The sequence below is a fragment of the Tetrao urogallus genome, assembly GCF_951394365.1.
Source record: "Tetrao urogallus genome assembly, chromosome: 4".
NCBI classification, from domain to species: domain Eukaryota; kingdom Metazoa; phylum Chordata; class Aves; order Galliformes; family Phasianidae; genus Tetrao; species Tetrao urogallus.
The window spans coordinates 41,013,186-41,025,858 of NC_136817.1; the positions used below are offsets into that span (position 1 = coordinate 41,013,186).

Here is a 12,673-nt window from a genome sequence, read left to right on the forward strand (position 1 = left end):
TCACCAAGCACCTGTCAAGATGTTTATTTATTGCCCATTAGAACTGCAGCCACTACAACAAAGCAACCCTTTACTTCAGGTTTTTTTAACTGACCAATATGACACACAATCATTTTCCCTGTATGCACTCCACAACCCAGCACCCCCCATAAATATCATCTACATGGTGCTTTCACTTCAGAGGTGGATGTCACCAGCACAGCTTGTTCAGACACTTTCTACTGTGAAGTAGAAAAATGCAGGAAAACGCATACTGTGGTTGCACTGCAACAGGTTCCCCATGGAACCCCAGCAAGATCTCAGCTGCATTTCAAATCACATCTGAAAGAAGTTGATGTTTAGCAACCTGCCTGAGGCACAGCTTGGTGACCTGGACTTCCAGATGACCAAACCCTCTGCTATCATCTGCTATCTATCAGACTGCTGTAGCCCCTGCACTGAAGCACATTTATTTTCTTATCTTTAAATGCCTAAGTGAGACATTTCCACGGGAAGCCAAAAAGTTTTAAGAACAACTTATTCAGAAACAGAGTAAAAGGTGATGTAGAGTTACTCTGTATGGACTAACAAACATAATGGACCTCCAGATCTAATCATGAGTAAGCAGTGTTTTCAACAGGAAAGGTATATACAAAGAAACAAATTAAAGATGGTCAGGTTTTCCTTTGGTGATGTCCATATAACATTTTGGAGGTGACATACACACAAGAGGTTAAGAACAAACACACCAAAGCAGAATTATGACACAATTTGCTTGATAAACAAGTAAGCCAACTCCTCTGAAAGGAGAAGAGGCCCAGAGTGGGGCACAGGCCACTCACAGGGAGTGCCAGGAGGTAGCAGCAATACACAAGGGAGAACATCAGTCCCTGCACTGTGCATTTAGTGGAGAAAAAGGAGAAAATTCTAACCCTGTGGTCCTTTCAATAACCATTTATTTTCTCTCTTGCTTCCTTTCTCTTTGTACCTTTGCCAACTTTTCTCTCATTCTTTTCCCACAGCCAGGCACATCTCATACCATGACACACTAAGCAGGAATCCACATGAGCAAACAAAGTTTGTGACTGCAGCTGTCTGGGAACCATATAATAATTAAGGTTGGAAAAGATTTCTAAGATCCAACCATCAACCCATGACCACCATGCCCAGTAAACCATGTTCCATGCACCACATCTACACGCTTCTGAACACCTTCAGGCCCCCTGCTGCCACTGCCATGAGGAACATGCAGAGGGACTTAAATGAGGCAGTGGTACACAGAGAGCAGCAGCCAGCAGCACTGTGTGATGGTGTGCTCCCCCCCACTTTCTTTCTCTCTCAACTTCCTTCCTCAGCCTGGCCTCACAAATAAGGCCTTGCACAAGCAACCAGATTAATGGGGCAAGGACTACAGTAGATGAAACAAACCACCCTAAGAGTGAGCTGGGTGAAAAAAATGCACTGTTCAACTCTTCTGGTTGGCCTGTGAAGGTGGTCTCAGCTTCATTCCCTGACCTTCCTCCTTACCTTCTGGTAGTCCTAGGATGATTTTTCAATTACAGCATTGTGAAAGTGGAAAAAATTTATGTATTTTACAAACACAGTCTAGAGGTACATATCTGTTGTCTTTGATGTAGGAGAGAACTACAACCCAGTAATTTCTTTTACATGAATTGGAAGAGTCTTACACCAACTAACCCCTCCCATTTTGTGCAGGATGTAATTACCTGAGAAAGCCAATGTTCAATGCACCACATATATTATAAGCAAGCTGTGTTGTTGCTATCTGTACATTGAACCAGCAGTTAAAATTCACACATGACAAAACAAAACATTCAGTCATCTCATCTCGTAGGTCACCTCAACTGCAGTCAAATTCTTCCCAGTTTTTCCTCTCCCTGTTTTGTCATCTAGAACAAAATCATCAGGCAACGTCCATCAAAGATGTCAAGGTGAACGACTTTTCTAGTTCTTCAACACTGGTAGGCTCCCAAGGATAAAAAATAACCACCTTCTTCTTTTCCATCATGAGGAAACCATTATCACTAAACCTACCCTTTATACTCCCTACATCCAAAGTAACAAAAGGAGCAATTGCAGTAGTCTGAAGATCAAATATATAAACATCATCTTGTTGTGATACAGTGGCCTGGAAGAAAAAAAAGAAATAAAAATAAAAAACATACTTACTAAGAACAACCAGTTACACCCAAACTGTGAAAGAGTTGTTTGTGATTAAAACAGACTGAAAAAAAAAACCCACATTTGATTAAAGTTATTCTTATTTTCCTATTCTATTACTGTAATATATTCTGGAACTAAAAGGTCAAATACATAACAATCATGCAAAAAACACAAATATTGATGATAGCTTTTCTTCAGAATAACACAGATCATGAAAAATGAAACTAAGGAGTGTTTTCCTTTCTTTTGAAAATTACCAAATAAATAGTAATATGATTTATACTCAGAACCTGTATCCTAAACTTACTGTGGTGATTTACTGTAGAGTTCCCCCTTTACCTACGTACCTAGGTAGGTATAACCTATAATAACCTATTAATTTATGTTCTAAAGTAGCTGGTCTTTCTGATCACATCAGTAACAGAACCACATGGCAAAAGTCACAGCAGCACAAGAGGTCACCTCTTCCTAACAGAATAGTCTTTATGCTACATTGAAAAGGCAGCTATGTTGTGAAATATCAGAACAAGGCCTAATATTAAGTTCTATCAGTAGTTAATCTCTCTTAAGCTTCAAAGAACAACCAGGATAAATTTTCATGGAGCGGTCTCCATTCCCTGTCAAGAAACATTATGATATATTGCTTTTAAATTCCAATATATGGAGAGCAAAATGTAAAAAAACACACCCCGCTTAAAAGAAAAACAACTCTTAATTTTTGAGAAAAAGTACATGTGGTTTGTATTGTGTGCTAACTGAAGAAATAGTAAGCAACGCTATGAAGGGTAGCACTTAGATTAGCAATATATTTGGAAGTCTAGTTAGATTATTAGTAACTATGTATAGAAGCACCACCTTCTTATGAAACAAAAATATTTTTTAAATCACAGCTGCGTATGTTCTTAAAATACCTACTCTGCATTTATCCCTGCTAGCTATCCTTACTAGCTGCTACTGCAGAGACAACACGGCCATGGGAAAAAGGCATGAAATTTCCCAGCAGTGCTCCAGTTGCACAGCTTTTATTATTGGTGATGTCATCCTCAAAAAATAAAAAAAAAGCAACCCAGCATGACTCAAACTCCAGATTGTGCCACCAGCTGAAAAAAATAAATAAAAAACAGGCTGGTTTCTTTCCTTTGTATACTCCGAAAGCAGGCCCTGCTGCCATCAAAGAGATAAGAGGGGAAAATCTAGCCTATTTTCTTTTTGTAAAGCAATTATGCTGGTCTAGATTTAAAGAGATTAAAGACCTCTATTCTCCCCTTGTTTAGTTTAGCACTAAAGAGCAAGGCTGCAGTCTGGAAGCCACATGTGAGAACACACAGGTCCCCATTCAGCCACTCTGCTGACTAAGAATTTTGCAGTACGATTTACGCACTGAAAAGTGAAGCTTAACTAAATTTGTGTGTGCACATGAGTATGTGTGTACATACACACACACAGAGCAAGCCTGCATATATTTACATAGAAGTAAGCTTGCAAGGAACAGGAGAAATTCAGGGAAAAGCCGTAAATGGAGAAAGCAAACACTTAGAAACTTGAATGCTTTTATGTCTGTTCAGAAGACCGTCACACTTTATAGATATCACAAAACAATTGCTGTTAGGCAAATCTTAGCCCCATGTCTGAAGGGCAGGGATTTGCAGAACAAGGAAATGAATATGCAATATTGCATGTTAGCAGTGTTACACTGATCTAAAAGAGCTTGAGCACTTCAAGAAGAAATACTGTTGACACTAATGTATTACATGCTCAACCGAGTTACTCTGACGTGGTACCAACCTACATTGATGTTTTCAAGCCAAAAACACTTTGCCACAATGCTATTTGCTGTCTAGAGACAAGAAGAATGAAAGGAGCAATGCTACAGCAATAAAGTGAAAAATAGACAAAACAAATGAAATGGAGATTTCATTATTTAAACAAACAAACAAACAACAACAAACATACATGGAAAAAACAGTATTATTCAGATACGTATGTGGTGACAAAAAAAAAAACAAACACATGACTTTGAACTCCTCTACATAGAAGCTAAACTACTGCAGCTAAGGAGACAGAATATTCAGTGGAAGCAGAAACTAAAAGAGGCAAACAACTCAAAATACTTGGATCAGCAAAACCAAATACAGTAATTTAAGATGGCTTACACTAAGTTGAGTCTTTTCCAATCCTACAGCATCCTTCAGGGATGAAAGGAAGTGATGATTCATTGGACTCTGGAGTCCATCTTCTCCCACAAGGTAAAAAGAAACAACGCAGCTCTTCCTGGTACAATTTCTGCATCTTTCCAGCAAGGCATTTATGGACTCCTTGTAGATAGAAAACGCACTTTGTGCTTTAACAGTCACACCATCTTTGGCAAGAGTGCATACTGGCTCCAGAGAACTCCAGGAGTTCACAATGACCTGTTCAGACACCACAAAGCTTAGCACAAGAAAAGTTATACATGCAAAAAACAACTCAGTATCCTAGGTTTCCTGATACTCATTGGAAGAGTTGTTTTCCTGACAGTAGCAGATGATTCACCTCTAATAGCAAGAAACTCTACAAGAAAAGATTTAAATAATCACTATTGAATAATAAAACCATTACATAAACCTATCAACATGTATGTTGCAGTCGGTCTGGATCTGTTGCTCTTCTCATCTGTAAAGTTTTCTTGGTTTGTTTTTTAAATCTCTAGGCTCCTTGAGAGGAAGGGGTTGCTAATTCCTGACAGGAGTGTGCTGGAAAATTGAGTTATTAAGTGACTGATTTGTTGACTTTTTTCTTTCATTCAAGTTCCTCTGCCTGATTTAAAAAGACAAATAAACAGATTTCTTAAAGTTGCTCAAAGTATCTGATGTAATTCATCTTCAGCTCTAGCTGGGCTCTGACAACACAAATGTCCTCCCTGCAACAGCATCCCTGACCTTGCCTCCAGCAGCCATATACCTTCTTTTTCTAGAGCTTTTTCTAAGCTCTAGGATATCCTTGTTCAGCCAAGCCAGCCTTCTGCCCCACCTGCTTGACATCAAGCGTTTTGGAATTGCCTGTTTCTGTGCTCATAGGAAGTGACACTTAAGAAGTGACCAGCATTGGACTCCAATGCCTTCAAAAGTCATTTCCCAGGTTACTATAAGACAGACTGAAATCTCCCCAGATCCAGGGTTGAGGTTTTAGAGGCAGCTTTTCTCCTACCACCAAAGATCTTAAATTCTACTACTTCATGATCACTATTAATTCACAGCCACCAGTTGCCACTTCAACCGTGAGACCTCTGTTCACAAGTAAATTGCATCATGTTGAATTAGGGAACGGACTTACAGAAGTTTGTCTATATGAAGATGTGTTCATGTAATTTTCCTGTATTCAGTAGCTGACATTCTGTAGCAAGAGATGTGAGAGTAATTTAAGAGTGTCACTTACCTTCAAAGTCAGCTTGTGGTCTGTGTGAAAATCTGAGATACCATAGATATACAACACACCATTATCTTCATAGGCCACAGGCAGCAGTGGGGAAAAGAAGTTCTGGGCAAAATAATGGAGCAGTTTCCACTTTCCACCATACTCTGGGAAAGGATTAAAAGGGAGAAAAGATTCAGACAAAATCCAACTTTACCTTGGCACACAACAGCTTCTTGTGCTCTCAGGTGCTGCTTCAACGGAATAATGTCCCCTCCAGTCCTTTTCACCCTATCGGGCAAAGAGAATGACTAAAGTTAATCTTGTTTTCTTCCAGGCATGGTTCTCCTCTGGAATAAATTTGATGCTCTTGAAAGATTTTTTTTTTGAGCTTTGCCAAAAAGTCAAATTAAAAAAAAAAAAAAAAAAAAAAAAAAAATTAGTCCTACCACTGACACACTGTCATTCAATAAAGGAAAGCCTCAAACGAGAGACCTTAGCATAACCGACACAGCATAGTTCATGTTAAGCATTCAGCTAGACCCTCTATGCTGTCGAGAATACAGCCAAAGACACAGGCATTAGTGGCATTGCCACCAACACCCACCATTGCAAGGAGACGGACACAATGGTCTGCCTAATCTCTTCCCTTTTTCTCAGTTCTCCCCTAAAAGACCAGGAGCAATGAAGCCCAAGTATTCAAACCAAGGACAGCTCCAAGTTTGGCAAAATGAATTTGACAAGGTCTAGAAATAAAGCTCACTGTATGGGATTTACTGAAGACATGCTGTAGATAAGACAGTTTGCTTCGCCTATTGAAAGGAAAACTATACCTCATTACTTTTAATATTGATGGTCTATCATTAACAGATAAACTCTGTCTCCTCTCCAAAAAGAGTAACTGCCAGATGAAACACTGCCACACAAACATTTTGAAATAGTTCTTTCTCTATTTATTTTCTACCTTGTATCCTCTATCAACATTTTCATTCTCTTTGCTCAACTGTTTCTGAAATAGCACTAAAAGCAGCAAGTCAGATCCATTTTCTCATTAAAAAAAAAAAACAAAAAAAAAACAAAAAAAAAACTTAGACTTCTACTTCACCCCATCCCTCCTCCAGTTCTTTGTTTCATACAGCAGGTTTAAAGTTCAGGGATGCTGGAGAAGTATTTCCAGTAACACTGGTGTTTTTTTGCTTGTAAACACTTTGCAATTAAGGACCTCACATCCAGAGTAACGTAGATCTTGAAAGGGTGTGTTTGTGGCTTTCATAGGCAGACCTGAACATGCTCAGCCTGCACTTCATACAGACATGAATGAACTTCATGGAGAGCAAAGTGCATTAGCTGCAGCTCAGTACCCTGCACCTCATTTTAAGCAAGCTCACAGTCAGCTAGATGGGTGAACAGACAAGAAAACTTGAATCTGCCTGGAAAATTCATATAAAACTGAACTGTGTTATAAGATCAGACTGTTGCCAACAAAATAACACTGGCATTCATGCTAATTGTACTGAGGCAAACTGAAGAGACAAAGCCTGAAAAATTATATTAGGAGAGGTTGTACAGTTTCTTCAAAACAGGCAGTTTGCTGCACTGAACATAGTGAGCAAATTGGTGCCACTCAGCACATGAACAAAGCCATGTTGTTTCATTCTGAGGACAACTCCTGATAGAAAGCACTGCTGGTCTGAAGCGCGATTCCTCCAAAACCAAGGAGTGCAAACAAATTATTCTTTTGGGCCATAAAGTTTGAGGAGATGAGAGATTTGGACTGGGAACAGCTTACCTAAAAAACACACCAAACTATGAGCCAGTATCTTATCTGAAAAATAATAGCAGCTGTCCTTGCATGAGAAATGAGCACTGCACCCAAGCCCAGGCCCAGGGAGGGTCTGAAATCTCAGAAATCTTCAGGACTGCCACAAGACTTTCAGGAATTCCAACTGTCATGCAACAGAAGCTTTCCATTGTAGGCCTCAGTCCTCTGACTGGAGGAGAACCCCCCGTGAGCACAGACAAGACACCCAAAATAGGTTGAGGTTTCCATTGCCTGCTAACTTGAACTTTTTCTTCAGTTTAATTTACATGATGAAAATCTAGACTTCTGCTTATCTTAAGTACAAAAACAATTGAAGTAGAGCAGTTTCTGTAACTTAGCATAATATAAATTTCTATTTATCCTCTACTGAGCCAGGCCGTCCATTTCCCCTGTGCCTTGATTCCTGACTGATTTTCTTTATGTAACCACATTTTAGTAGCTACTAAAGGGAAAAACAGGTTCTCTACCTAGGCAGCAAATACAAAGATCCTTAGATAACCTGTACTGTGGAGAAAACAATACAGCATTATACCTTTGCAAGGAGAAAACAACCAAGCAAACAAAAAAAACTCCACAATCGGCAAACAACGCAAACAAGCCACACACTTAAAAATTTTTGTCACATCAAAACTCATTCTAGGGTTCAACTACTATAGCTATTTGTTTTAAGCTGTTTGCAAACATTAGTCTGCTTACCTGAGATTAGCTTGCTAAGGTTGATATATCCTTTCCCAAAAAAGACTACAGCCACTTGATGAACAAAGCTACACTACTGGAGCAGGTTCACACAGAAAGAGACTACTTCCAGTAATAGGATCTCAATAATACCACCGTCAAAGTAACTTCAGACAGCAGAGAAGCTCACTGATAGAAAAAAAAAAATAATCACACTTTTCAGCTCATCACAGAGTCAGTTTCTTGACTTAAAAATTAGGCAAGTTGTGTGTAAAATACTCCTCCTGCTCCAAAAATGAATGCCAGAAATCTAGACATTAAGTAGCTATCCTGAGATATTTTGAGGTTTAAACCTTCCTGTTTCAGGTATGCATAACAAAGGTAACAGTCCAAAATTAGTTAAAACAGCCCTGGGGTATTTTTTTCCTCCTCCTTCTACTCCTCCCTCAACATTTCAATGGATTCTTGAAGAAATCCAAGTTTTCCATTGTTTTTTCTTGGTAATAACATGGATCTGCACTCTTCGTAATACCGAACTTCAGAAAAGGAAATAAAAATTAGGTTTGCAAAGAGATGTCACCAGCCTTTTCTGGCTGTTCCCAGAAATTATCTACACTCATAGCAGGAGTGAGAACAAGCAGATCTTCTCCCTGGAACAGATTTTCAATTAATCACATCACTGAATGCAACCTGATAAGCACGCAGGTAGTTCTTCTCTCACATCACTCTCACAAATTCAAATCTATTACTCTCTGTAATAGCTTACGGTGTCACCAAGGGCTTTGAATATTGAACCTGCAATAAAAGCTAGTTCTCTCTTCAAGGCAATCTCATGACAACTGAGTTGGGTACCTTAAGGTGGCAGTTGTGGGGTAGGGTGATAAATTGCTGTGTCTGTCACAGCACTCTTCAAAACACACAACATGCATGCTGAAGCAGTCAATGTGGCACAAAGGGTTTCACAAACAGGTGCTAACAAATAAAACCCAGTTGTAGTATAACTTGTTAAATTCTGAACAGTAGATAGAAATACTGCACTGTTTTCATTTTATTCCAAGTAAACATCAGGAAAGTGAGTTGAAATGTGATATCTGCTCCCCATTTGACAAGGAAACATTTCCACTTGGTACAGGAAATTATACAACCACTTCCATGGGACTCTGTGAAATAACAGATTTAAGTAAGAGGCACTTTGGTGATACCACTGTGCCAAGACACAGAAACACGTTTTTGAAGTGCAAATAAAACTAATTTATCTGAAGTTTTGCATAATTTCAGCTATTAGCATTTCAAAAAATCCCTCTACTACACTGCCTAATTAAATGAATATTAAACCTTTCCTCATTTCCACTGAGGAAATAGAGCAAAGCAAAGGGACAGCTGCTTCTTTGCTGAGCTTCCTATCTGTAAACTAACTTCAACAACACATGAATAATTCAAGTACTTGATGCATTTTCTACAATGACATCAGCTCTGTACTTGAAAATACATACTTATGGTCTTCACAATCACTTCATCTATCAATATACCTCTGTCTTTATAAAAATATATTTTTTCAAGCATCTCTCTTCATTCTGAATCTTCATTGAAAGTCTAAGAATAGTCATTGCTAGAATCACAAGAGTGAGCGTTATGATATTCTCTTTCCTCACATAAGTCCAGAAATAAGAACGTTATAGTTGGACCCCTGTAAATAAAATAGTCTGCTACTTGTACTGCTTTGTTTTTCGCTGTTCACAGTTGTTCCTTTGACTAGATGAATACTAAAAAGTGAGAGGTACAAATGACTCCCAGTGAACTAAAAGTAAGACAGGGAAGGTGGGGTAAGCTAAGTTCCTGAAACAAGGCCAAATGGCATTTTTTTCTAAGGACAGATTGAGAACTTCACACTACCTCCTAGGTTTTTCTAGTCCGTTCTTATTTCACCACACACGAAATTTTTAAGGAAATATTTTCAAAAACAGAATATTTGACAAATAACTAAAATTGAAAAAAAAAAAAAAAATTGAAGTCCTATTTAACTGTCATTGAACAGCGCCTCCATTTCAAAATGACTTCCAGACAAAATATTCAAAATATGAAACACAGCCACTTCTCTCATACCAATTCTCTCCTACCACACGTTCCTTCCTTATTCCTTATTTATATGAAGAGGTATTCCTTACCTCTTCATATGCCTCCATACTCTACTCTAGTGTGCTAAAAAGAATATGTATTATAAAGAATAAAAGGAGATATCACGTGTAGTTTAGCTAACTAGCATATTAACAGAATAATTTAGTCAGAAAGTGAGATTCAACTCACCTGACATTAAATTAGAAACCAAACCTCAGCCAGTTATCTTCTCCTAAGCAAAGAACTTTTCAGAAGTTATATGCTGGTGAGAGGTGTCATATGAAGTTCTATGAAAAAAAAAAATTTCCAAGGGAAAAAAAAAAAAAAAAAAAGCACAATTTGTCTGGAAAATGAGGCTGCACCCCTAATCTTAACCATCACTGTTTCCTAGTAGACAGCTTTATCTGTCTTCATTTCCTTATTTCCTTTGGAGAAATGCGAAAAACATGTTTTCAAGAATTAGGAGTTACATATGATTTTAAATTCTCTAAGCTAAACCCTTCTAGAACATGGTTATGAGTTGGTGGCTACTAAATCCGAACTTCAATTGCAAAACATCTGTAGTAAAGGAATTGCTCCTTTCCTTATCCTCTCTGGCAGACTTGTAGGATGATTCTATAAAACACTCTTCTGTTAAGCACTTCTAAAAGATGGTCAGAAACAAAGTGTGCCATGTCACCCAAGAGAGACTGCAGAGCCTTACTTCTTATTCTGATATTTCCACTTGAGGAAACCAAAGACTGGCTGGTACATTTTATCAGACTGCTGCAAAACTTACCCAGGGAAGACCATGAAGGTGCCTGCCAGATGTCATTGAGTTGCCAATACAGAGAGCCCATTGTGTGTCCTTCTCCCTTGATTATTTCACTTCGACTAGAACGATAGAATTCAGTTTCTGTCTTAACGCACTGAGCCTGCATCACCTTGAGTCAAATACATTAAAAAAATAGTTATTTTACTATACCTTACTTTCAAAATGTGTGTATTTACTCAATTAACACAGACTTCACAGTAGCAACACATACTTTCAAACACAAATTCACATTATACATTCAAAACTATGCACCCAAAGAGCAATCTTTTCTTAACTGCATTCATGTTTCTTCCCAGCTTCCCCATCTGATCTTTAAAAAACACTCTCAATAATTTTGCATTGGCCACGTTCTCAATAGAAGCTAAATAACTAGTTATTTTCATCACAAACAGTATTATAATTAGGATGGGGACTTATTAAAGAAGTCACAAAATGAAGGAAAAAGTTACCTTTGAGCTGTCCTAAAGAATAAACATTACACTTCCAGTTAACTGTGATAGCCAACTTTATTCTCCTTGTCATTTTTGCAATTCTGGTGTTCTTAAATTGTTTAACTTCTTAGTAAAGCTGCTACAGATGTCACCCTGCAGAAACTCCCATAGCTTTCTGAGTCAGGACCTCACTGTGCAAGTTTCACCCCTGCTTTCAATTTCACAGCATCATCTATCCTTGTTCTCTTGTCAGCAGTGCTTAAAGCTCTCCAGCTGTTTCAGTTTTATATAAAACTTGCTGACAGCAGCTCTCAAACATCAAAAACTTTGTCAAATCCAGTTATTCCCATCAAGAGCATTTCTGAAATTCTTGGAACACAACAAAAAAGTAACAGCACTTTAAACTTAATAATATCATTTGTAAGTCACAAAGAAATTGCAAGGAAAAAAGCAAGCATGAGGCAAAACTACTTCAGATGAAAAGCAAAATATAATCCACTGATTAAAAAAAAAAAAAAAAAGCATTAATATTTGAGACAACAACAAAATAAAAGCTATTGATGATCACGCAGACAACTACAGCCTCTACAAATAATTTTGTTTCAAAAGCTAATGTATTCCTTATGGCAAAAATAGAAGCAATACATCCCCGTGGGCCACGTGAAAAGCAAAGCATACGAAGAATAACACAGACTAGTCCCAGGCAGAGTTGTCTACCAAAAAAGAGCAGAATGTCCCTACATCCCCAGCCAGCAATGTAAGGGTGCCTTGCAGAGGACAGAGATCAAGACAGACACACATCTGACTTTCTCCTGACTAAGCCAGTTTCTGCAAAATTCTCTGAGAAGTATTCCAGATCTTCTTTGATGAAAACTGCATTCTCTACAGCAAATGAGAGACAAGCCTGTTCCAAATTATACTGGACTCTCCAATACTCCAGTGCAGAAACTGTTTCTGTGTGACTGAACATTACCTAACAGATTCAACAGGTCCAATTTCAACTACTAATAGCGACTATTGGAACAGCTACTTATACTGAAGATACCACTTTTACCTGAGTGAGGTAAATCATATCTTTAAACTTTTTTATGGGATCTGTGCTCAGGGGAAGCTTGAAATGATATCCAATCTGTTGAAGCATTTGGTCATTGCCATTTTCATGGTGTTGTCGATGGAGAGAGAAATTGCTCGTGTACGACCAGTCCTCAGCAGAGGAAACCTTTTAAAAACATAAGTAAAATATCTGAATGATGACTGACAGGT

General features: G+C 38.2%; 1 protein-coding gene across 1 annotated transcript in view; it reads right to left on the bottom strand.

The window, feature by feature from the left end:
• Window positions 1–1,903: 1,903 nt before the first annotated feature.
• Window positions 1,904–12,673, bottom strand: part of MANBA (mannosidase beta) — a gene marked incomplete at both ends in the record, with an annotated part of 47,174 nt that continues 36,404 nt past the window's right edge. Inside the window, 5 exons of the mRNA XM_079534124.1 lie at window positions 1,904–2,128; window positions 4,317–4,574; window positions 5,578–5,720; window positions 10,944–11,088; window positions 12,465–12,629. Of these exons, the coding sequence (XP_079390250.1) occupies window positions 1,904–2,128; window positions 4,317–4,574; window positions 5,578–5,720; window positions 10,944–11,088; window positions 12,465–12,629 (936 nt within the window). The remainder of the gene's footprint in view (window positions 2,129–4,316; window positions 4,575–5,577; window positions 5,721–10,943; window positions 11,089–12,464; window positions 12,630–12,673) is intronic.